The sequence below is a fragment of the Oncorhynchus clarkii genome, chromosome 4, assembly GCF_045791955.1.
Source record: "Oncorhynchus clarkii lewisi isolate Uvic-CL-2024 chromosome 4, UVic_Ocla_1.0, whole genome shotgun sequence".
Taxonomy (NCBI): Eukaryota; Metazoa; Chordata; class Actinopteri; order Salmoniformes; family Salmonidae; genus Oncorhynchus; species Oncorhynchus clarkii.
Window position 1 is genome coordinate 3708222 of NC_092150.1, and position 27393 is coordinate 3735614.

Sequence of the window (27393 nt, forward strand, 5' to 3'; positions counted from 1 at the left end):
CAGTAGTGTCTGTAGGGTGACTAGGGAACAGTAGTGTCTGACAGCTAGTAGGGTGACTAGGGAACAGTAGTGTCTGACAGCTAGTAGGGTGACTAGGGAACAGTAGTGTCTGACAGCTAGTAGGGTGACTAGGGAACAGTAGTGTCTGTAGGGTGACTAGGGAACAGTAGTGTCTGTAGGGTGACTAGGGAACAGTAGTGTCTGACAGCTAGTAGGGTGACTAGGGAACAGTAGTGTCTGACAGTACCTACTGATTGATGATGTAAAGGTAAAATAGTATATATTTAAAGAGAGAGTCTCAACATCTGCTAGTGTAAATTAAATTAAAATTGAATGACTCATATTAACATTTTAACTACCAACTCCACCCTCTTCACACGCTAAACAAAGACACACCCAGCACTATAATACTACAATACTATTGAAGAATGAAGCCACTGAGGGTGAAAGAGACCTGATGGTGTATTTTCTCAAATCTCCCTCCTTTTAGTTTAAACATTTACACAAATAAACACTTCCTGAACTTTTTTTAAATTAGGTAAGTTAGTTAAGAACAAATTCTTATTTTCAATGACAGACTACCGGGGAACAGTGGGTGGAACTGCCTTGTTCAGGGGCAGATTTTTACCTTGTCAGCTCAGGGATTTGATCTAGCAAACTTTCAGTTACTAGTCCAACGCTCTAACCACTAGGCTACCTGCCTCCTCTACACTCTAACCACTAGACTACCTGCCACCTCTACACTCTAACCACTAGGCTACCAGCCGCTACACTCTAACCACTAGGCTACCTGCCTCCTCTACACTCTAACCACTAGACTACCTGCCACCTCTACACTCTAACCACTAGGCTACCAGCCGCTACACTCTAACCACTAGGCTACCTGCCTCCTCTACACTCTAACCACTAGACTACCTTCCACCTATACACTCTAAACCACTAGGCTACCTGCCTCCTCTACACTCTAACCACTAGACTACCTGCCTCCTCTACACTCTAACCACTAGGCTACCTGCCATCTCTACACTCTAACCACTAGACTACCTGCCTCCTCTACACTCGAACCACTAGGCTACCTGCCTCCTCTACACTCTAACCACTAGACTACCTGCCACCTCTACACTCTAACCTCTAGGCTACCTGACACCTCTACAGTCTAACCACTAGGCTACCTGCCACCTCTACACTCTAACCACTAGGCTACCTGCCACCTCTACACTCTAACCACTAGGCTACCTGCCACCTCTACACTCTAACCACTAGGCTACCTGCCACCTCTACACTCTAACCACTAGACTACCTGCCTCCTCTACACTCTAACCACTAGGCTACCTGCCTCCTCTACACTCTAACCACTAGGCTACCTGCCACCTCTACACTCTAACCACTAGGCTACCTGCCACCTCTACACTCTAACCACTAGACTACCTGCCATCTCTACACTCTAACCACTAGACTACCTGCCTCCTCTACACTCTAACCACTAGGCTACCTGCCACCTCTACACTCTAACCACTAGGCTACCAGCCGCTACACTCTAACCACTAGGCTACCTGCCACCTCTACACTCTAACCACTAGGCTACCTGCCACCTCTACACTCTAACCACTAGGCTACCTGCCACCTCTACACTCTAACCACTAGACTACCTGCCTCCTCTACACTCTAACCACTAGGCTACCTGCCACCTCTACACTCTAACCACTAGACTACCTGCCACCTCTACACTCTAACCACTAGACTACCTGCCACCTCTACACTCTAACCACTAGGCTACCTGCCACCTCTACACTCTAACCACTAGGCTACCTGCCACCTCTACACTCTAACCACTAGGCTACCTGCCACCTCTACACTCTAACCACTAGGCTACCCTGCCACCTCTACACTCTAACCACTAGGCTACCCTGCCACCTCTACACTCTAACCACTAGACTACCTGCCACCTCTACACTCTAACCACTAGGCTACCTGCCACCTCTACATTCTAACCACTAGGCTACCCTGCCACCTCTACACTCTAACCACTAGACCACCTGCCACCTCTACACTCTAACCACTAGACTACCTGCCAACTCTACACTCTAACCACTAGACTACCTGCCACCTCTACACTCTAACCACTAGGCTACCCTGCCACCTCTACACTCTAACCACCTGACCACCTGCCACCTCTACACTCTAACCACTAGGCTACCTGCCACCTCTACACTCTAACCACTAGACTACCTGCCACCTCTACACTCTAACCACTAGGCTACCTGCCACCTCTACACTCTAACCATTAGGCTACCTGCCACCTCTACACTCTAACCACTAGACCACCTGCCACCTCTACACTCTAACCACTAGACTACCTGCCACCTCTACACTCTAACCACTAGACTACCTGCCTCCTCTACACTCTAACCACTAGGCTACCTGCCACCTCTACACTCTAACCACTAGGCTACCTGCCACCTCTACACTCTAACCACTAGGCTACCTGCCACCCCTACACTCTAACCACTAGACTACCTGCCACCCCTACACTCTAACCACTAGGCTACCTGCCACCTCTACACTCTAACCACTAGGCTACCTGCCACCTCTACACTCTAACCACTAGGCTACCTGCCACCTCTACACTCTAACCACTAGGCTACCTGCCACCTCTACACTCTAACCACTAGGCTACCTGCCACCTCTACACTCTAACCACTAGGCTACCTGCCACCTCTACACTCTAACCACTAGGCTACCTGCCACCCCTACACTCTAACCACTAGACTACCTGCCACCCCTACACTCTAACCACTAGGCTACCTGCCACCTCTACACTCTAACCACTAGGCTACCTGCCACCTCTACACTCTAACCACTAGACTACCTGCCACCTCTACACTCTAACCACTAGGCTACCTGCCACCTCTACACTCTAACCACTAGACTACCTGCCACCTCTACACTCTAACCACTAGGCTACCTGCCACCTCTACACTCTAACCACTAGGCTACCTGCCACCTCTACACTCTAACCACTAGGCTACCCTGCCACCTCTACACTCTAACCACTAGGCTACCTGCCACCTCTACACTCTAACCACTAGACTACCTGCCATCTCTACACTCTAACCACTAGACTACCTGCCTCCTCTACACTCTAACCACTAGGCTACCTGCCACCTCTACACTCTAACCACTAGGCTACCAGCCGCTACACTCTAACCACTAGGCTACCTGCCACCTCTACACTCTAACCACTAGGCTACCTGCCACCTCTACACTCTAACCACTAGGCTACCTGCCACCTCTACACTCTAACCACTAGACTACCTGCCTCCTCTACACTCTAACCACTAGGCTACCTGCCACCTCTACACTCTAACCACTAGACTACCTGCCACCTCTACACTCTAACCACTAGACTACCTGCCACCTCTACACTCTAACCACTAGGCTACCTGCCACCTCTACACTCTAACCACTAGGCTACCTGCCACCTCTACACTCTAACCACTAGGCTACCTGCCACCTCTACACTCTAACCACTAGGCTACCTGCCACCCCTACACTCTAACCACTAGACTACCTGCCACCCCTACACTCTAACCACTAGGCTACCTGCCACCTCTACACTCTAACCACTAGGCTACCTGCCACCTCTACACTCTAACCACTAGGCTACCTGCCACCTCTACACTCTAACCACTAGGGTACCTGCCACCTCTACACTCTAACCACTAGGCTACCTGCCACCTCTACACTCTAACCACTAGGCTACCTGCCACCTCTACACTCTAACCACTAGGCTACCTGCCACCCCTACACTCTAACCACTAGACTACCTGCCACCCCTACACTCTAACCACTAGGCTACCTGCCACCTCTACACTCTAACCACTAGGCTACCTGCCACCTCTACACTCTAACCACTAGACTACCTGCCACCTCTACACTCTAACCACTAGGCTACCTGCCACCTCTACACTCTAACCACTAGACTACCTGCCACCTCTACACTCTAACCACTAGGCTACCTGCCACCTCTACACTCTAACCACTAGGCTACCTGCCACCTCTACACTCTAACCACTAGGCTACCCTGCCACCTCTACACTCTAACCACTAGGCTACCTGCCACCTCTACACTCTAACCACTAGACTACCTGCCATCTCTACACTCTAACCACTAGACTACCTGCCTCCTCTACACTCTAACCACTAGGCTACCTGCCACCTCTACACTCTAACCACTAGGCTACCAGCCGCTACACTCTAACCACTAGGCTACCTGCCACCTCTACACTCTAACCACTAGGCTACCTGCCACCTCTACACTCTAACCACTAGGCTACCTGCCACCTCTACACTCTAACCACTAGACTACCTGCCTCCTCTACACTCTAACCACTAGGCTACCTGCCACCTCTACACTCTAACCACTAGACTACCTGCCACCTCTACACTCTAACCACTAGACTACCTGCCACCTCTACACTCTAACCACTAGGCTACCTGCCACCTCTACACTCTAACCACTAGGCTACCTGCCACCTCTACACTCTAACCACTAGGCTACCTGCCACCTCTACACTCTGACCACTAGGCTACCCTGCCACCTCTACACTCTAACCACTAGGCTACCCTGCCACCTCTACACTCTAACCACTAGACTACCTGCCACCTCTACACTCTAACCACTAGGCTACCTGCCACCTCTACATTCTAACCACTAGGCTACCCTGCCACCTCTACACTCTAACCACTAGACCACCTGCCACCTCTACACTCTAACCACTAGACTACCTGCCAACTCTACACTCTAACCACTAGACTACCTGCCACCTCTACACTCTAACCACTAGGCTACCCTGCCACCTCTACACTCTAACCACCTGACCACCTGCCACCTCTACACTCTAACCACTAGGCTACCTGCCACCTCTACACTCTAACCACTAGGCTACCCTGCCACCTCTACACTCTAACCACTAGGCTACCTGCCACCTCTACATTCTAACCACTAGGCTACCCTGCCACCTCTACACTCTAACCACTAGACCACCTGCCACCTCTACACTCTAACCACTAGACTACCTGCCAACTCTACACTCTAACCACTAGACTACCTGCCACCTCTACACTCTAACCACTAGGCTACCCTGCCACCTCTACACTCTAACCACCTGACCACCTGCCACCTCTACACTCTAACCACTAGGCTACCTGCCACCTCTACACTCTAACCACTAGACTACCTGCCACCTCTACACTCTAACCACTAGGCTACCTGCCACCTCTACACTCTAACCACTAGGCTAACCTGCCACCTCTACACTCTAACCACTAGGCTACCTGCCACCTCTACACTCTAACCACTAGGCTACCTGCCACCTCTACACTCTAACCACTAGACTACCTGCCTCCTCTACACTCTAACCACTAGGCTACCTGCAACCTCTACACTCTAACCACTAGGCTACCAGCCGCTACACTCTAACCACTAGGCTACCTGCCACCTCTACACTCTAACCACTAGGCTACCTGCCACCTCTACACTCTAACCACTAGGCTACCTGCCACCTCTACACTCTAACCACTAGACTACCTGCCTCCTCTACACTCTAACCACTAGGCTACCTGCAACCTCTACACTCTAACCACTAGGCTACCAGCCGCTACACTCTAACCACTAGGCTACCTGCCACCTCTACACTCTAACCACTAGGCTACCTGCCACCTCTACACTCTAACCACTAGGCTACCTGCCACCTCTACACTCTAACCACTAGACTACCTGCCTCCTCTACACTCTAACCACTAGGCTACCTGCCACCTCTACACTCTAACCACTAGACTACCTGCCACCTCTACACTCTAACCACTAGACTACCTGCCACCTCTACACTCTAACCACTAGGCTACCTGCCACCTCTACACTCTAACCACTAGGCTACCTGCCACCTCTACACTCTAACCACTAGGCTACCTGCCACCTCTACACTCTAACCACTAGGCTACCCTGCCACCTCTACACTCTAACCACTAGGCTACCCTGCCACCTCTACACTCTAACCACTAGGCTACCTGCCACCTCTACACTCTAACCACTAGACTACCTGCCACCTCTACACTCTAACCACTAGGCTACCTGCCACCTCTACACTCTAACCACTAGGCTACCTGCCACCTCTACACTCTAACCACTAGACCACCTGCCACCTCTACACTCTAACCACTAGACTACCTGCCACCTCTACACTCTAACCACTAGACTACCTGCCTCCTCTACACTCTAACCACTAGGCTATCTGCCACCTCTACACTCTAACCACTAGACCACCTGCCACCTCTACACTCTAACCACTAGACTACCTGCCACCTCTACACTCTAACCACTAGGCTACCTGCCACCTCTACACTCTAACCACTAGGCTACCTGCCACCTCTACACTCTAACCACTAGGCTACCTGCCACCTCTACACTCTAACCACTAGACTACCTGCCTCCTCTACACTCTAACCACTAGGCTACCTGCCACCTCTACACTCTAACCACTAGACTACCTGCCACCTCTACACTCTAACCACTAGGCTAACCTGCCACCTCTACACTCTAACCACTAGGCTACCTGCCACCTCTACACTCTAACCACTAGGCTACCTGCCACCTCTACACTCTAACCACTAGACTACCTGCCTCCTCTACACTCTAACCACTAGGCTACCTGCCTCCTCTACACTCTAACCACTAGGCTACCTGCCACCTCTACACTCTAACCACTAGGCTACCTGACACCTCCACAGTCTAACCACTAGGCTACCTGACACCTCTATAGTCTAACCACTAGGCTACCCTGCCGGCCCCAATCATCATCAGTACATTATATCTTATTTCCCTTCCCCAGTGTCTCCTGGAGCCGTTTGTACGTTCCCTGTCCTCCTATAAGCTCCACCGTACAGCCAGTCCGTTTGACCGGCGGGTCACCTGTCTGGAGTGGCACCCCTCGCACCCCTCCACGCTAGCGGTCGGCTCCAAGGGAGGAGACGTGGTCCTCTGGGACTACAACGTGCTCAACAAGACCAGCTTCATACAAGGGGTGAGAATGCCTGATACACATCTGGAAAGACCGGTTCCATCGTTACAACCCAGCGACGCCATTGGCCGATGGGTTACTAATGAGTGCATGCTTATTCGTTTTCTTGTTTGACTGTGTACCTAGATGTTCAGGATGATACACACAAATAATACAATAGTTTTTAAATCTGTTTAAATCAGAACACCGTAATCAATAGTTTAAACCGGTCTGTGTTACTGTTTAGGAACACTGTAATCGATCATATTTGCAATAACAGTTGACTTGGAAATCCATTTTTACATCAAGAGTCCCCCCACAGTATTGATAGTATGCTTAACATACGACACATACCGATTACTATTACCGATTACTATCGGGTCTACTATCCGATAGTAATAGGTCTACTTATCCGATAGTAATAGGTCTACTTATCCGATAGTATCGGGTCTACTTATCCGATAGTAATAGGTCTACTTATCCGATAGTATCGGGTCTACTTATCCGATAGTAATAGGTCTACTTATCCGATAGTATCGGGTCTACTTATCCGATAGTAATAAGTCTACTTATCCGATAGTATCGGGTCTACTTATCCGATAGTATCGGGTCTACTTATCCGATAGTATCGGGTCTACTTATCCGATCGTATCGGGTCTACTTATCCGATAGTATCGGGTCTACTTATCCGATAGTATCGGGTCTACTTATCCGATAGTATCGGGTCTACTTATCCGATCGTATCGGGTCTACTTATCCGATCGTATCGGGTCTACTTATCCGATAGTATCGGGTCTACTTATCCGATAGTATCGGGTCTACTTATCCGATAGTATCGGGTCTACTTATCCGATAGTATCGGGTCTACGTATCCGATAGTATCGGGTCTACTTATCCGATAGTATCGGGTCTACTTATCCGATAGTATCGGGTCGACTTATCCGATAGTATCGGGACGACTTATCCGATAGTATCGGGTCGACTTATCCGATAGTATCGGGTCGACTTATCCGATAGTATCGGGTCGACTTATCCGATAGTATCGGGTCGACTTATCCGATAGTATCGGGTCGACTTATCCGATAGTATCGGGTCGACTTATCCGATAGTATCGGGTCGACTTATCCGATAGTATCGGGTCGACTTATCCGATAGTATCGGGTCGACTTATCCGATAGTATCGGGTCGACTTATCCGATAGTATCGGGTCGACTTATCCGATAGTATCGGGTCGACTTATCCGATAGTATCGGGTCGACTTATCCGATAGTATCGGGTCGACTTATCCGATAGTATCGGGTCGACTTATCCGATAGTATCGGGTCGACTTATCCGATAGTAATACGTCGACTTATCCGATAGTAATACGTCGACTTATCCGATAGTATCGAGTCGACTTATCCGATAGTAATACGTCGACTTATCCGATAGTATCGGGTCGACTTATCCGATAGTAATACGTTGACTTATCCGATAGTAATACGTCGACTTATCCGATAGTATCGGGTCTACGTTGGATGAGTCCCAAATGGCACTCCATTTCTCATTTAGTGCACTACTTTTGTCGGGGGCTCTGTCGTCCGGGGCTCTGGTCAAAAGTAGTGCACTAAATAGGGAATAGGATGTGATTTGGGACCAGTGTCTACTCCTGTGTGTGTTTTACGCAGGTTGGTCCTGGAGGCTCTATTACAGCTCTGAAGTTTAACCCGTACAACCCCACTCAGCTGTTCACCTCCTCTGTCAGGGGAACCACCACGCTGCAGGATTTCAATGGGACCACTCTAAGGGTGTTTACCAACACAGAGTCATGGGAGTAAGAGACCCAAATGGCACTCTATTTATTTAGTGCCCTACTTTATACCCTTATTCCCTATTTAGTACCCTACTTTAGACCCTTATTCCCTATTTAGTGCCCTACTTTAGACCCCTATTCCCTATTTAGTGCCCTACTTTAGACCCTTACTCCCTACTTAGTGCCCTACTTTAGACCCCTATTCCCTATTTAGTGCCCTACTTTAGACCCTTATTCCCTATTTAGTGCCCTACTTTAGACCCTTACTCCCTACTTAGTGCCCTACTTTATACCCTTACTCCCTATTTAGTGCCCTACTTTAGACCCCTATTCCCTATTTAGTGCCCTACTTTAGACCCTTATTCCCTATTTAGTACCTTACTTTATACCCTTATTCCCTATTTAGTGCCCTACTTTAGACCCTTATTCCCTATTTAGTGCCCTACTTTAGACCCCTATTCCCTATTTAGTGCCCTACTTTAGACCCTTATTCCCTATTTAATGCCCTACTTTAGACCCTTATTCCCTATTTAGTGCCCTACTTTAGACCCTTATTCCCTATTTAGTGCCCTACTTTAGACCCCTATTCCCTATTTAGTGCCCTACTTTAGACCCTTATTCCCTATTTAGTACCCTACTTTAGACCCTTATTCCCTATTTAGTGCCCTACATTAGACCCTTATTCCCTATTTAGTGCCCTACTTTAGACCCCTATTCCCTATTTAGTGCCCTACTTTAGACCCTTATTCCCTATTTATGCCCTACTTTAGACCCTTATTCCCTATTTAGTGCCCTAAAGTATTGAACTATATAGGGAATAGGGCTCTGGTCTAAAGTAGTGCGCTATATAGGGAATAGGGTGCCATAGGGCTCTGGTCTAAAGTATTGCACTATATAGGGAATAAGGCTCTGGTCTAAAGTAGTGCGCTATATAGGGAATAGGGTGCCATAGGGCTCTGGTCTAAAGTAGTGCACTATATAGGGAATAGGGCTCTGGTCTAAAGTAGTGCACTATATAGGGAATAGGGCTCTGGTCTAAAGTAGTGCACTATTTAGGGAATAGGTCTCTGGTCTAAAGTAGTGCACTATATAGGGAATAGGGCTCTGGTCTAAAGTAGTGCACTATATAGGGAGTAGGGCTCTGGTCTAAAGTAGTGCACTATATAGGGAATAAGGTTCTGGTCTAAAGTATTGCACTATATAGGGAATAGGGTTCCATTTGGGATGCAGAACAAGGCCCTTTTTCTCAACACCGTATCAAGATAGAACTAGTGTAGTTCGAAACAGACCACTGCCTTCTGATAGGCCCGCGTTTATCTGGACAGAACTGTCATTGGCTAAGGTTGGATTTCACCAGGCACACCAACTGGTCGGACAACTGACTGAAACAGGAAGGAACCACCGGAACAAACGCATTGAGTTGTTTTCCGATTGGTCTGTTTTGTGTTCGTCAATGCAGAAAGGAGCCGGGGATTTTATTGGTGGGATGACGTTTAGCCTGACGGACCCGTCCAAGGTCTACCTGGCGTCTGGCGACGGTACGCTGACCGAGCAGAACTTTCAGGGCGGTCCAGGAACGGTTCTGTCCAGAGTCCAAGACTGTGGACACGATCACCACAATGTCTGGTGAGGAGGCAGGCCCTACTTAGACAGCTTTAGAAATGGCACCCTATTCCCTATTTAGTGCCCTACTTTAGACCCTTATTCCCTATTTAGTGCCCTACTTTAGACCCTTACGCCCTACTTAGTGCCCTACTTTAGACCCCTATTCCCTATTTAGTGCCCTACTTTAGACCCTTATTCCCTATTTAGTGCCCTACTTTAGACCCTTACTCCCTACTTAGTGCCCTACTTTATACCCTTATTCCCTATTTAGTGCCCTACTTTAGACCCTTATTCCCTATTTAATGCCCTACTTTAGACCCCTATTCCCTATTTAGTGCCCTACTTTAGACCCTTATTCCCTATTTAATATAAAATCGGCAGTGTGCCAAATACTTGTTCTCCTCACTGTAGTCAAAAGTATTGTTCTATGTAGGGGATAGGGTACCATTTGGGATGCGAGCTTAGCGCCTTGACAAATGTCATCTTAAATCTAAGGGAAAAAACACAACTAGTGCACTTAGTAGTGTCCGTCTGATGATAAAGGAGACGCAGGCTGGTCTATCACATTCTGGTGATTTAGTATGATAAAAACAAGTTGAGTATTGGCTGAATTTATTGATGAGGATAATCACAGTATACCGCAGTTTACATTATTATTATTATTATTATTATTATTATTATTATTTTAAATTAGTGATTTATATGGTGATTACATCTCTGTTCCAGTCTGTGGTACTGCTGTGTAGATGTGTCGTTGAGCAGACAGATGTTGGTGACCGGAGACAACATTGGACGAGTCTTATTGCTGGGCATGGATGGACACCAGGTACTGTATATTTCTACTGTAGTTTACACTATAGCTGCAGTACTATATAGTATATTTATACTGTAGTTTACACTATAGCTACAGTACTGTATAGTATATTTCTACTGTAGTTTACACTATAGCTACAGTACTATATAGTATATTTATACTGTAGTTTACACTGGGCATGGATGGACACCAGGTACTGTATATTTATACTGTAGTTTTCACTATAGCTACAGTACTATATAGTATATTTATACTGTAGTTTACACTATAGCTACAGTACTATATAGTATATTTATACTGTAGTTTACACTGGGCATGGATGGACACCAGGTACTGTATATTTCTACTGTAGTTTACACTGGGCATGGATGGACACCAGGTACTGTATATTTATACTGTAGTTTACACTGGGCATGGATGGACACCAGGTACTGTATATTTATACTGTAGTTTACACTGGGCATGGATGGACACCAGGTACTGTATATTTCTACTGTAGTTTACACTGGGCATGGATGGACACCAGGTACTGTATATTTATACTGTAGTTTACACTGGGCATGGATGGACACCAGGTACTGTATATTTATACTGTAGTTTACACTGGGCATGGATGGACACCAGGTACTGTATATTTCTACTGTAGTTTACACTATAGCTGCAGTACTATATAGTATATTTATACTGTAGTTTACACTGGGCATGGATGGACACCAGGTACTGTATATTTCATGGATGGACACCAGGTACTGTATATTTCTACTGTAGTTTACACTGGGCATGGATGGACACCAGGTACTGTATATTTCTACTGTAGTTTACACTGGGCATGGATGGACACCAGGTACTGTATATTTATACTGTAGTTTACACTGGGCATGGATGGACACCAGGTACTGTATATTTATACTGTAGTTTTCACTGGGCATGGATGGACACCAGGTACTGTATATTTCTACTGTAGTTTTCACTATAGCTGCAGTACTATATAGTATATTTCTACTGTAGTTTTCACTGGGCATGGATGGACACCAGGTACTGTATATTTCTACTGTAGTTTACACTATAGCTACAGTACTATATAGTATATTTATACTGTAGTTTACACTGGGCATGGATGGACACCAGGTACTGTATATTTCTACTGTAGTTTACACTGGGCATGGATGGACACCAGGTACTGTATATTTATACTGTAGTTTACACTGGGCATGGATGGACACCAGGTACTGTATATTTCTACTGTAGTTTACACTGGGCATGGATGGACACCAGGTACTGTATATTTCTACTGTAGTTTACACTGGGCATGGATGGACACCAGGTACTGTATATTTATACTGTAGTTTACACTGGGCATGGATGGACACCAGGTACTGTATATTTATACTGTAGTTTACACTGGGCATGGATGGACACCAGGTACTGTATATTTATACTGTAGTTTACACTGGGCATGGATGGACACCAGGTACTGTATATTTATACTGTAGTTTACACTGGGCATGGATGGACACCAGGTACTGTATATTTCTACTGTAGTTTACACTGGGCATGGATGGACACCAGGTACTGTATATTTCTACTGTAGTTTACACTGGGCATGGATGGACACCAGGTACTGTATATTTATACTGTAGTTTACACTGGGTATGGATGGACACCAGGTACTGTATATTTCTACTGTAGTTTACACTGGGCATGGATGGACACCAGGTACTGTATATTTCTACTGTAGTTTACACTGGGCATGGATGGACACCAGGTACTGTATATTTCTACTGTAGTTTACACTGGGCATGGATGGACACCAGGTACTGTATATTTATACTGTAGTTTACACTGGGCATGGATGGACACCAGGTACTGTATATTTATACTGTAGTTTACACTGGGCATGGATGGACACCAGGTACTGTATATTTCTACTGTAGTTTACACTGGGCATGGATGGACACCAGGTACTGTATATTTCTACTGTAGATTTCACTATAGCTGCAGTACTATATAGTATATTTATACTGTAGTTTACACTATAGCTACAGTACTATATAGTATATTTATAATGTAGTTTACACTGGGCATGGATGGACACCAGGTACTGTATATTTCTACTGTAGTTTACACTGGGCATGGATGGACACCAGGTACTGTATATTTATACTGTAGTTTACACTGGGCATGGATAGACACCAGGTACTGTATATTTCTACTGTAGTTTACACTGGGCATGGATGGACACCAGGTACTGTATATTTCTACTGTAGTTTACACTGGGCATGGATGGACACCAGGTACTGTATATTTCTACTGTAGTTTACACTGGGCATGGATGGACACCAGGTACTGTATATTTCTACTGTAGTTTACACTGGGCATGGATGGACACCAGGTACTGTATATTTATACTGTAGTTTACACTGGGCATGGATGGACACCAGGTACTGTATATTTATACTGTAGTTTACACTGGGCATGGATGGACACCAGGTACTGTATATTTATACTGTAGTTTACACTGGGCATGGATGGACACCAGGTACTGTATATTTCTACTGTAGTTTACACTGGGCATGGATGGACACCAGGTACTGTATATTTATACTGTAGTTTACACTATAGCTGCAGTACTATATAGTATATTTATACTGTAGTTTACACTGGGCATGGATGGACACCAGGTACTGTATATTTATACTGTAGTTTACACTGGGCATGGATGGACACCAGGTACTGTATATTTCTACTGTAGTTTACACTGGGCATGGATGGACACCAGGTACTGTATATTTATAGTGTAGTTTACACTGGGCATGGATGGACACCAGGTACTGTATATTTATACTGTAGTTTACACTGGGCATGGATGGACACCAGGTACTGTATATTTATACTGTAGTTTACACTGGGCATGGATGGACACCAGGTACTGTATATTTCTACTGTAGTTTACACTGGGCATGGATGGACACCAGGTACTGTATATTTCTACTGTAGTTTACACTGGGCATGGATGGACACCAGGTACTGTATATTTATACTGTAGTTTACACTGGGCATGGATGGACACCAGTTACTGTATATTTCTACTGTAGTTTACACTGGGCATGGATGGACACCAGGTACTGTATATTTATACTGTAGTTTTCACTATAGCTGCAGTACTATATAGTATATTTATACTGTAGTTTACACTATAGCTACAGTACTATATAGTATATTTATACTGTAGTTTACACTGGGCATGGATGGACACCAGGTACTGTAAATTTCTACTGTAGTTTACACTGGGCATGGATGGACACCAGGTACTGTATATTTCTACTGTAGTTTACACTGGGCATGGATGGACACCAGGTACTGTATATTTATACTGTCGTTTTCACTATAGCTGCAGTACTATATAGTATATTTATACTGTAGTTTACACTATAGCTACATTACTGTATAGTATATTTATACTGTAGTTTACACTATAGCTACAGTACTATATAGTATATTTCTACTGTAGTTTACACTATAGCTACAGTACTGTATAGTATATTTATACTGTAATTTACACTGGGCATGGATGGACACCAGGTACTGTATATTTATACTGTAGTTTTCACTATAGCTGCAGTACTATATAGTATATTTATACTGTAGTTTACACTATAGCTACAGTACTATATAGTGTATTTATAATGTAGTTTACACTGGGCATGGATGGACACCAGGTACTGTATATTTATACTGTAGTTTACACTGGGCATGGATGGACACCAGGTACTGTATATTTCTACTGTAGTTTACACTGGGCATGGATGGACACCAGGTACTGTATATTTCTACTGTAGTTTACACTGGGCATGGATGGACACCAGGTACTGTATATTTATACTGTAGTTTTCACTATAGCTGCAGTACTATATAGTATATTTATACTGTAGTTTACACTATAGCTACATTACTGTATAGTATATTTATACTGTAGTTTACACTATAGCTACAGTACTATATAGTATATTTCTACTGTAGTTTACACTATAGCTACAGTACTGTATAGTATATTTATACTGTAGTTTACACTGGGCATGGATGGACACCAGGTACTGTATATTTATACTGTAGTTTTCACTATAGCTGCAGTACTATATAGTATATTTATACTGTAGTTTACACTATAGCTACAGTACTATATAGTATATTTATACTGTAGTTTACACTGGGCATGGATGGACACCAGGTACTGTATATTTCTACTGTAGTTTACACTGGGCATGGATGGACACCAGGTACTGTATATTTCTACTGTAGTTTACACTGGGCATGGATGGACACCAGGTACTGTATATTTCTACTGTAGTTTACACTGGGCATGGATGGACACCAGGTACTGTATATTTCTACTGTAGTTTACACTGGGCATGGATGGACACCAGGTACTGTATATTTCTACTGTAGTTTACACTGGGCATGGATGGACACCAGGTACTGTATATTTATACTGTAGTTTACACTGGGCATGGATGGACACCAGGTACTGTATATTTATACTGTAGTTTACACTGGGCATGGATAGACACCAGGTACTGTATATTTCTACTGTAGTTTACACTGGGCATGGATGGACACCAGGTACTGTATATTTCTACTGTAGTTTACACTGGGCATGGATGGACACCAGGTACTGTATATTTATACTGTAGTTTACACTGGGCATGGATGGACACCAGGTACTGTATATTTATACTGTAGTTTACACTGGGCATGGATGGACACCAGGTACTGTATATTTATACTGTAGTTTACACTGGGCATGGATGGACACCAGGTACTGTATATTTCTACTGTAGTTTACACTGGGCATGGATGGACACCAGGTACTGTATATTTATACTGTAGTTTACACTATAGCTGCAGTACTATATAGTATATTTATACTGTAGTTTACACTGGGCATGGATGGACACCAGGTACTGTATATTTATACTGTAGTTTACACTGGGCATGGATGGACACCAGGTACTGTATATTTCTACTGTAGTTTACACTGGGCATGGATGGACACCAGGTACTGTATATTTATAGTGTAGTTTACACTGGGCATGGATGGACACCAGGTACTGTATATTTATACTGTAGTTTACACTGGGCATGGATGGACACCAGGTACTGTATATTTATACTGTAGTTTACACTGGGCATGGATGGACACCAGGTACTGTATATTTCTACTGTAGTTTACACTGGGCATGGATGGACACCAGGTACTGTATATTTCTACTGTAGTTTACACTGGGCATGGATGGACACCAGGTACTGTATATTTATACTGTAGTTTACACTGGGCATGGATGGACACCAGTTACTGTATATTTCTACTGTAGTTTACACTGGGCATGGATGGACACCAGGTACTGTATATTTATACTGTAGTTTTCACTATAGCTGCAGTACTATATAGTATATTTATACTGTAGTTTACACTATAGCTACAGTACTATATAGTATATTTATACTGTAGTTTACACTGGGCATGGATGGACACCAGGTACTGTAAATTTCTACTGTAGTTTACACTGGGCATGGATGGACACCAGGTACTGTATATTTCTACTGTAGTTTACACTGGGCATGGATGGACACCAGGTACTGTATATTTATACTGTCGTTTTCACTATAGCTGCAGTACTATATAGTATATTTATACTGTAGTTTACACTATAGCTACATTACTGTATAGTATATTTATACTGTAGTTTACACTATAGCTACAGTACTATATAGTATATTTCTACTGTAGTTTACACTATAGCTACAGTACTGTATAGTATATTTATACTGTAATTTACACTGGGCATGGATGGACACCAGGTACTGTATATTTATACTGTAGTTTTCACTATAGCTGCAGTACTATATAGTATATTTATACTGTAGTTTACACTATAGCTACAGTACTATATAGTGTATTTATAATGTAGTTTACACTGGGCATGGATGGACACCAGGTACTGTATATTTATACTGTAGTTTACACTGGGCATGGATGGACACCAGGTACTGTATATTTCTACTGTAGTTTACACTGGGCATGGATGGACACCAGGTACTGTATATTTCTACTGTAGTTTACACTGGGCATGGATGGACACCAGGTACTGTATATTTATACTGTAGTTTTCACTATAGCTGCAGTACTATATAGTATATTTATACTGTAGTTTACACTATAGCTACATTACTGTATAGTATATTTATACTGTAGTTTACACTATAGCTACAGTACTATATAGTATATTTCTACTGTAGTTTACACTATAGCTACAGTACTGTATAGTATATTTATACTGTAGTTTACACTGGGCATGGATGGACACCAGGTACTGTATATTTATACTGTAGTTTTCACTATAGCTGCAGTACTATATAGTATATTTATACTGTAGTTTACACTATAGCTACAGTACTATATAGTATATTTATACTGTAGTTTACACTGGGCATGGATGGACACCAGGTACTGTATATTTCTACTGTAGTTTACACTGGGCATGGATGGACACCAGGTACTGTATATTTCTACTGTAGTTTACACTGGGCATGGATGGACACCAGGTACTGTATATTTCTACTGTAGTTTACACTGGGCATGGATGGACACCAGGTACTGTATATTTCTACTGTAGTTTACACTGGGCATGGATGGACACCAGGTACTGTATATTTCTACTGTAGTTTACACTGGGCATGGATGGACACCAGGTACTGTATATTTATACTGTAGTTTACACTGGGCATGGATGGACACCAGGTACTGTATATTTATACTGTAGTTTACACTGGGCATGGATAGACACCAGGTACTGTATATTTCTACTGTAGTTTACACTGGGCATGGATGGACACCAGGTACTGTATATTTATACTGTAGTTTACACTGGGCATGGATGGACACCAGGTACTGTATATTTCTACTGTAGTTTACACTATAGCTGCAGTACTATATAGTATATTTATACTGTAGTTTACACTATAGCTACAGTACTATATAGTATATTTCTACTGTAGTTTACACTATAGCTACAGTACTGTATAGTATATTTATACTGTAGTTTACACTGGGCATGGATGGACACCAGGTACTGTATATTTATACTGTAGTTTTCACTATAGCTGCAGTACTATATAGTATATTTATACTGTAGTTTACACTATAGCTACAGTACTATATAGTATATTTATACTGTAGTTTACACTGGGCATGGATGGACACCAGGTACTGTATATTTCTACTGTAGTTTACACTGGGCATGGATGGACACCAGGTACTGTATATTTATACTGTAGTTTACACTGGGCATGGATGGACACCAGGTACTGTATATTTATACTGTAGTTTACACTATAGCTACAGTACTATATAGTATATTTATACTGTAGTTTACACTATAGCTACAGTACTATATAGTATATTTCTACTGTAGTTTACACTATAGCTACAGTACTGTATAGTATATTTATACTGTAGTTTACACTGGGCATGGATGGACACCAGGTACTGTATATTTATACTGTAGTTTTCACTATAGCTGCAGTACTATATAGTATATTTATACTGTAGTTTACACTATAGCTACAGTACTATATAGTATATTTATACTGTAGTTTACACTGGGCATGGATGGACACCAGGTACTGTATATTTCTACTGTAGTTTACACTGGGCATGGATGGACACCAGGTACTGTATATTTCTACTGTAGTTTACACTGGGCATGGATGGACACCAGGTACTGTATATTTATACTGTAGTTTACACTGGGCATGGATGGACACCAGGTACTGTATATTTCTACTGTAGTTTACACTGGGCATGGATGGACACCAGGTACTGTATATTTCTACTGTAGTTTACACTGGGCATGGATGGACACCAGGTACTGTATATTTCTACTGTAGTTTACACTGGGCATGGATGGACACCAGGTACTGTATATTTATACTGTAGTTTACACTGGCCATGGATGGACACCAGGTACTGTATATTTATACTGTAATTTACACTGGGCATGGATGGACACCAGGTACTGTATATTTCTACTGTAGTTTACACTGGGCATGGATGGACACCAGGTACTGTATATTTATACTGTAATTTACACTGGGCATGGATGGACACCAGGTACTGTATATTTATACTGTAGTTTACACTGGGCATGGATGGACACCAGGTACTGTATATTTCTACTGTAGTTTACACTATAGCTGCAGTACTGTATAGTATATTTCTACTGTAGTTTACACTATAGCTACAGTACTGTATATTTCTACTGTAGTTTACACTATAGCTACAGTACTGTATAGTATATTTCTACTGTAGTTTACACTAGCTACAGTACTGTATAGTATATTTCTACTGTAGTTTACACTATAGCTACAGTACTGTATATTTCTACTGTAGTTTACACTATAGCTACAGTACTGTATAGTATATTTCTACTGTAGTTTACACTATAGCTACAGTACTGTATATTTATACTGTAGTTTACACTATAGCTACAGTACTGTATATTTCTACTGTAGTTTACACTATAGCTACAGTACTGTATAGTATATTTCTACTGTAGTTTACACTATAGCTACAGTACTGTATAGTATATTTCTACTGTAGTTTACACTATAGCTACAGTACTGTATAGTATATTTCTACTGTAGTTTACACTATAGCTACAGTACTGTTTATTTCTACTGTAGTTTACACTATAGCTACAGTACTATCTAGTATATTTCTACTGTATTTTACACTATAGCTACAGTACTGTATAGTATATTTCTACTGTATTTTACACTATAGCTACAGTACTGTATATTTCTACTGTAGTTTACACTATAGCTACAGTACTATATAGTATATTTCTACTGTATTTTACACTATAGCTACAGTACTGTATAGTATATTTCTACTGTAGTTTACACTATAGCTAATGTTCTATATTTTGTTGTGTTTTCATGTTCTTTGAATAAGACAATTCTATTAATATTCTGCCTTATAAAAATGCATGACTGCGTCACACACCGTTTTTGACAGTTCCAATGATTTCATTTCCTGACGTTGTTCTTGAAGATGCTGTTAAACTATCTGCACCCCCCCCCCCCAGGTCTTCAACGGGAAGCTGCACAAAGCCAAAGTGACCCATGCTGAATTCAACCCTCGCTGCGACTGGTTAATGGCGACAGCGTCCGTTGACCACACGGTGAAGCTATGGGACCTGAGGAACATCAAGGACAAGAACACTTACCTCCACGAGATGGTTCATGACAAAGCTGTTAACTCAGGTACTATATAGAGTGCTGTGGTAGCTCTCTCCTATCCTACATTCAGGAGTGTTTTCATCTTGACCACTGTGTTGTCGAGGTGGCAGGTAGCCTAGTGGTTAGAGTGTAGAGGTGGCAGGTAGCCTAGTGGTTAGAGTGTAGAGGTGGCAGGTAGCCTAGTGGTTAGAGTGTAGAGGTGGCAGGTAGTCTAGTGGTTAGAGTGTAGAGGTGGCAGGTAGCCTAGTGGTTAGAGTGTAGAGGTGGCAGGTAGTCTAGTGGTTAGAGTGTAGAGGAGGCAGGTAGCCTAGTGGTTAGAGTGTAGAGGTGGCAGGTAGCCTAGTGGTTAGAGTGTAGAGGTGGCAGGTAGCCTAGTGGTTAGAGTGTAGAGGTGGCAGGTAGCCTAGTGGTTAGAGTGTAGAGGTGGCAGGTAGCTTAGTGGTTAGAGTGTAGAGGTGGGTGAGACAACCTCACGTCACAGTCGCAGTATCTTGATAACATCTTCCACCACGTTCATCAGAAAGATACATGCTTTTTAACCCTCACGGATTCTCTTGCTTTCTCTCTCCCTCTCTCCCGCCCTCTCTCCCGCCCTCTCTCCCGCCCTCCCTCCCTCCCTCCCGCTCTCTCTCTCCCTCCCGCTCTCTCTCCCTCTCTCTCTCTGTCTCCCTCTCGCCCTCTCTCTCTCTCTCTCTCTCGCTCTCTCCTCTCTCTCCCTCTCGCCCTCTCTCTCTTGCCCTCTCCTTCTCTCTCTCTCCCTCTCTCTCTCTCCCTCTCTCTCTCTCCCTCTCTGTCTCTCTCCCTCTCGCCCGCTCTCTCTCTCTCCCTCTCTCTCTCGCCCTTTCTCTCTCTTTCTCTCTCTCGCCCTTTCTCTCTCTTTCTCTCTCGCTCTCTCCCTCTCCTCTCTCTCCCTCTCGCCCTCTCTCTCGCTCTCTCTCTCTCTCTGTCTCCCTCTCGCCCTCTCTCTCTCTCTCTCTCTCGCTCTCTCCTCTCTCTCCCTCTCGCCCTCTCTCTCTTGCCCTCTCCCTCTCTCTCTCTCCCTCTCTCTCTCTCCCTCTCTGTCTCTCTCCCTCTCGCCCGCTCTGTCTCTCTCCCTCTCTCTCGCCCTCTCTCTCTCCCTCTCTCTCTCGCCCTTTCTCTCTCTTTCTCTCTCGCTCTCTCCCTCTCCTCTCTCTCCCTCTCGCTCTCCCTCTCGCCCTCTCTCTCTCCCTCCCTCTCTCTCTCGCCCTCTCTCTCCCTCCCTCTCTCTCTCGCCTTCTCTCTCTCTCTCTCTCTGTCTCTCTGTCTCTCTCTCCCTCTCTCCCTCTCGCCCTCTCTCTCTCTCTCTCTCTCTCTCTCCTCTCTCGCCTTCTCTCTCTCTCTCCCTCTCCCTCTCTCTCTCTCCCTCTCTCTCTCTCCCTCTCTCGCTCCCTCTCTCTCCCTCTCTCTCTCTCTCGCTCCCTCTCTCTCTCCCTCTCTCTCTCCCTCTCTCTCTCTCGCTCCCTCTCTCTCCCTCTCGCTCCCTCTCTCCCCCTCTCGCTCCCTCCCTCCCTCTCCCTCTCTCTCTCGCTCCCTCTCTCTCCCTCTCTCTCTCTCGCTCCCTCTCTCTCCCTCTCGCTCCCTCTCTCCCCCTCTCGCTCCCTCCCTCTCTCTCCCTCTCTCTCTCGCTCCCTCTCGCTCCCTCTCTCTCCCTCTCTCTCCCTCTCCTCCCTCTCTCTCCCTCCCTCTCCCTCTCTCTCTCGCTCCCTCTCTCTTCTTTCTCCCCCCCCTCATGCTGTTATTCCCTCCCCCTAGCCTACTTTAATCCAGTGGACTGCTCCAAGCTCCTGACCACGGACCAGTATGACCAGATCAGGGTGTACTCCTCTTCTGATTGGTCAACTCCTCAGCAGATTATCCAGCACCCACACAGACAGTTTCAGCACCTCACACCAATCAAGGTGAGGAACGTGGGTGGGGGGGGGGGGGGGGGGTTGTGTGTGTCTCTCTCTCTCTCATTGGCTCAAAAGCTTCACCTTCAATCTTTGTTTGTGTCTCCAGGCCACGTGGCACCCTCTGTACGACCTGATGGTGGTTGGACGGTACCCTGACGAGAGGGTGTGTCCAGGTGCCCTGAGGACCATCGATATCTATGATGCCAACACAGGAGAGCTGGCATGCCAACTACTGGACCCCAACGCCCCTGGCATCATATCTGTGAGTACACATTAGAAATTTAGCCTTAGTTTAATGTCATGTTAGCTTGTAGCCTTAGTTTAATGTCATGTTAGCTTGTAGCCTTAGTTTAATGTCATGTTAGCTTGTAGCCTTAGTTTAATGCCAGTGTTAGCCTGTAGCCTTTGTTTAATGTTAGCCTGTAGCCTTAGTTTAATGTCAGTGTTAGCCTGTAGCCTTAGTTTAATGTCAGTGTTAGCCTGTAGCCTTAGTTTAATGTCAGCGTTAGCCTGTAGCCTTAGTTTAATGTCAGTGTTAGCCTGTAGCCTTAGTTTAATGTTAGCCTGTAGCCTTAGTTTAATGTCAGTGTTAGCCTGTAGCCTTAGTTTAATGTCAGTGTTAGCCTGTAGCCTTAGTTTAATGTCAGTGTTAGCCTGTAGCCTTAGTTTAATGTTAGCCTGTAGCCTTAGTTTAATGTCAGCGTTAGCCTGTAGCCTTAGTTTAATGTCAGCGTTAGCCTGTAGCCTTAGTTTAATGTCAGCGTTAGCCTGTAGCCTTAGTTTAATGTCAGTGTTAGCCTGTAGCCTTAGTTTATTGTCAGCGTTAGCCTGTAGCCTTAGTTTAATGTCAGCGTTAGCCTGTAGCCTTAGTTTAATGTCAGCGTTAGCCTGTAGCCTTAGTTTAATGTCAGCGTTAGCCTGTAGCCTTAGTTTAATGTCAGCGTTAGCCTGTAGCCTTAGTTTAATGTCAGCGTTAGCCTGTAGCCTTAGTTTAATGTCAGCGTTAGCCTGTAGCCTTAGTTTAATGTCAGCGTTAGCCTGTAGCCTTAGTTTAATGTCAGCGTTAGCCTGTAGCCTTAGTTTAATGTCAGCGTTAGCCTGTAGCCTTAGTTTAATGTCAGCGTTAGCCTGTAGCCTTAGTTTAATGTCAGTGTTAGCCTGTAGCCTTAGTTTATTGTCAGCGTTAGCCTGTAGCCTTAGTTTAATGTCAGCGTTAGCCTGTAGCCTTAGTTTAATGTCAGCGTTAGCCTGTAGCCTTAGTTTAATGTCAGTGTTAGCCTGTAGCCTTAGTTTAATGTCAGCGTTAGCCTGTAGCCTTAGTTTAATGTCAGCGTTAGCCTGTAGCCTTAGTTTAATGTCAGTGTTAGCCTGTAGCCTTAGTTTAATGTCAGCGTTAGCCTGTAGCCTTAGTTTATTGTTAGCGTTAGCCTGTAGCCTTAGTTTAATGTCAGCGTTAGCCTGTAGCCTTAGTTTAATGTCAGTGTTAGCCTGTAGCCTTAGTTTAATGTTAGCGTTAGCCTGTAGCCTTAGTTTAATGTCAGCGTTAGCCTGTAGCCTTAGTTTAATGTCAGTGTTAGCCTGTAGCCCTTGGACTTTGATATGGAAAGTGATGAAGCTGTTTGTTACAAGTCTTCAATGATGTATTTGTGCTGCACTGTTGTTCAAGCCATCATTGGGTCAAAAATAATGTCAATTTTTAAATCTCTGCACTGCTGCCTTTCCAGGTCAACAAGTTCAATCCAATGGGAGATGTTTTAGGATCTGGGATGGGTGAGTCTGTATTATAAATACTGGACTATGTTTGTAATCTAGACTAACTAATCCACTAACTGTTTTTGTAATCTACACTAACTAATCCACTAACTATGTTTGTAATCTAGACTAACTAATCCACTAACTGTGTTTGTAATCTACACTAACTAAACCACTAACTGTGTTTGTAATCTACACTAACTAATCCACTAACTGTGTTTGTAATCTAGACTAACTAATCCACTAACTATGTTTGTAATCTAGACTAGCTAATCCACTAACTGTGTTTGTAATCTAGACTAACTAATCCACTAACTGTGTTTGTAATCTAGACTAACTAATCCACTAACTGTGTTTGTAATCTAGACTAACTAATCCACTAACTATGTTTGTAATCTAGACTAACTATGTTTGTAATCTAGACTAGCTAATCCACTAACTGTGTTTGTAATCTAGACTAACTATTCCAATAACTATGTTTGTAATTTAGACTAACTAATCCACTAACTATGTTTGTAATCTAGACTAACTAATCCACTAACTATGTTTGTAATCTAGACTAACTAATCCACTAACTATGTTTGTAGCTGGAAATATTCTAAATTGTTTGATTCTTTGCTAAAAATCAGTGTTCAATTTGGGAATAGGGTGCCAGGCTCTGGTCTAGAGTAGTGTACTATATAGGGAATAGGGCTCTGGTCTAAAGTAGTGTACTATATAGGGAATAGGGCTCTGGTCTAAAGTAGTGCACTATGTAGGGAATAGGGTGCCAGCCCTGGTCTAAAGTAGTGCCCTATATAGGGAATAGGGTGCCAGCCCTAGTCAAAAGTAGTGCACTATATAGGGAATAGGGCTCTGGTCTAAAGTAGTGCACTATGAAGGGAATAGGGCTCTGGTCTAAAGTAGTGCACTATATAGGGAATAGGGCTCTGGTCTAAAGTAGTGCACTATATAGGGAATAGGGCTCTGGTCTAAAGTAGTGTACTATATAGGGAATAGGGCTCTGGTCTATAGTAGTACCACTATATAGGGAATAGGGCTCTGATCTAAAATAGTGCACTATATAGGGAATAGGGCTCTGGTCTATAGTAGTGCACTATATAGGGAATAGGGCTCTGGTCTAAAAGTAGTGCACTATATTGGGAATAGGGCCCTGGTCTAAAAGTAGTGCACTATATAGGGAATAGGGCTCTGGTCTAAAGTAGTGCACTACATAGGGAATAGGGCTCCATTTGGGACAATAAGGCTTTTGTGTTCCAACCACAGGAGTGAACATCCTAGTGTGGAACAGAGGGGAGACATTGGCTGGTAAGCAGCAGAGAGTCCAGGTTGGCAGAGGTCGAGGCCAGCGGAGGAGAAGAGGGGAGACTCGGAGGGGGGGAGGGACGGGGGGGCGGGGGGGAGAGGATGAGGACGACATTGGGAAGCTGAAGAAGAAGCTGTCTTCGTCCTCGGGGACCAGAACCAGAACATCCAGGGACACAGAAGGGTCCAAATAAATAATCAGGGAGAAAGAGAGAGGTTTATTGTGTTTCCTTTATTTTGGTAGTTACCCGACAATGTCATAGACAAGTAACTACCAAAATAAAGGAAACACCAACATACAGTGTTTTAATAGGGTGTTGGACCACCACCAACCAACCAGAACAGATTCAATGCTCCTTGGTATAGATTCTACAAGTGTCTGGAACTCTATTGGAGGGACGCGACACCATTCTTCCACCAGAAATTACATCATTTGGTGTTTTGTTGATGGTGGTGGAAAAACACTGTCTCAGGCGGCGCTCCAGAATCTCCCAAGAGTGTTCAATTGGGTTGACTGATACACATCCTCTATGTTCCTTTGAGAGCCCTCTTTCAGTCACTGAGATCTGGTGACTGATACACATCCTCTATGTTCCTTTGAGAGCCCTCTTTCAGTCACTGAGATCTGGTGACTGATACACATCCTCTATGTTCCTTTGAGAGCCCTCTTTCAGTCACTGAGATCTGGTGACTGATACACATCCTCTATGTTCCTTTGAGAGCCCTCTTTCAGTCACTGAGATCTGGTGACTGAGACACATCCTCTATGTTCCTCTGAGAGCCCTCTTTCAGTCACTGAGATCTGGTGACTGAGACACATCCTCTATGTTCTTTGGAGAGCCCTCTTTCAGTCACTGAGATCTGGTGACTGAGACACATCCTCTATGTTCCTCTGAGAGCCCTCTTTCAGTCACTGAGATCTGGTGACTGAGACACATCCTCTATGTTCCTCTGAGAGCCCTCATTCAGTCACTGAGATCTGGTGACTGATACACATCCTCTCTGTTCCTCTGAGAGCCCTCTTTCAGTCACTGAGATCTGGTGACTGATACACATCCTCTATGTTCCTTTGAGAGCCCTCTTTCAGTCACTGAGATCTGGTGACTGAGACACATCCTCTATGTTCCTCTGAGAGCCCTCTTTCAGTCACTGAGATCTGGTGACTGAGACACATCCTCTATGTTCTTTGGAGAGCCCTCTTTCAGTCACTGAGATCTGGTGACTGAGACACATCCTCTATGTTCCTCTGAGAGCCCTCTTTCAGTCACTGAGATCTGGTGACTGAGACACATCCTCTATGTTCCTTTGAAAGCCCTCTTTCAGTCACTGAGATCTCTTCTTCTAGCCATAATGGGCAACTCGGCATATTTTTTTTTTACCTGACCCTAAGCATGATGGGATGTTAATTTCTTAATTACCTCAGGAACCACACCTGTGTGGAAGCACCTACTTTCAATTTACTGTGTATCATTTACTCAAGTGTTTATTTTATTTAGTCATTTTCCTGTCTGCATTTGTAATCTGTTACCTTTGTCTTGTTCAAATCATGTGTTTTATTGAAAATGTTCCATTCCCTTTGTTATAAACAGGAACAATCGTGACTTTGACTCCAAACAACACAACATCCACAGATGTTTCAATCGTGACTTTGACTCCACACAACACAACATCCACAGATGTTTCAATCGTGGCTTTGACTCCACACAACACAACATCCACAGATGTTTCAATCGTGGCTTTGACTCCACACAACATCCACAGATGTTTCAATCGTGGCTTTGACTCCACACAACACAACATCCACAGATGTTTCAATCGTGACTTTGACTCCACACAACACAACATCCACAGATG

General features: G+C 44.2%; 1 protein-coding gene across 1 annotated transcript in view; it reads left to right on the plus strand.

Annotated features, from left to right (window-relative positions):
- The window catches only part of LOC139406308 (damage-specific DNA binding protein 2), a 53583-nt gene extending 26190 nt beyond the window's left edge, over window positions 1–27393 (plus strand). Inside the window, exons 4-11 of the mRNA XM_071148786.1 lie at window positions 6891–7082; window positions 10310–10476; window positions 11182–11281; window positions 20416–20593; window positions 22343–22488; window positions 22589–22744; window positions 24207–24252; window positions 25501–27393. Coding sequence (XP_071004887.1) covers window positions 6891–7082; window positions 10310–10476; window positions 11182–11281; window positions 20416–20593; window positions 22343–22488; window positions 22589–22744; window positions 24207–24252; window positions 25501–25733 — 1218 coding nt within the window. The 3' untranslated portion in view covers window positions 25734–27393. The remainder of the gene's footprint in view (window positions 1–6890; window positions 7083–10309; window positions 10477–11181; window positions 11282–20415; window positions 20594–22342; window positions 22489–22588; window positions 22745–24206; window positions 24253–25500) is intronic.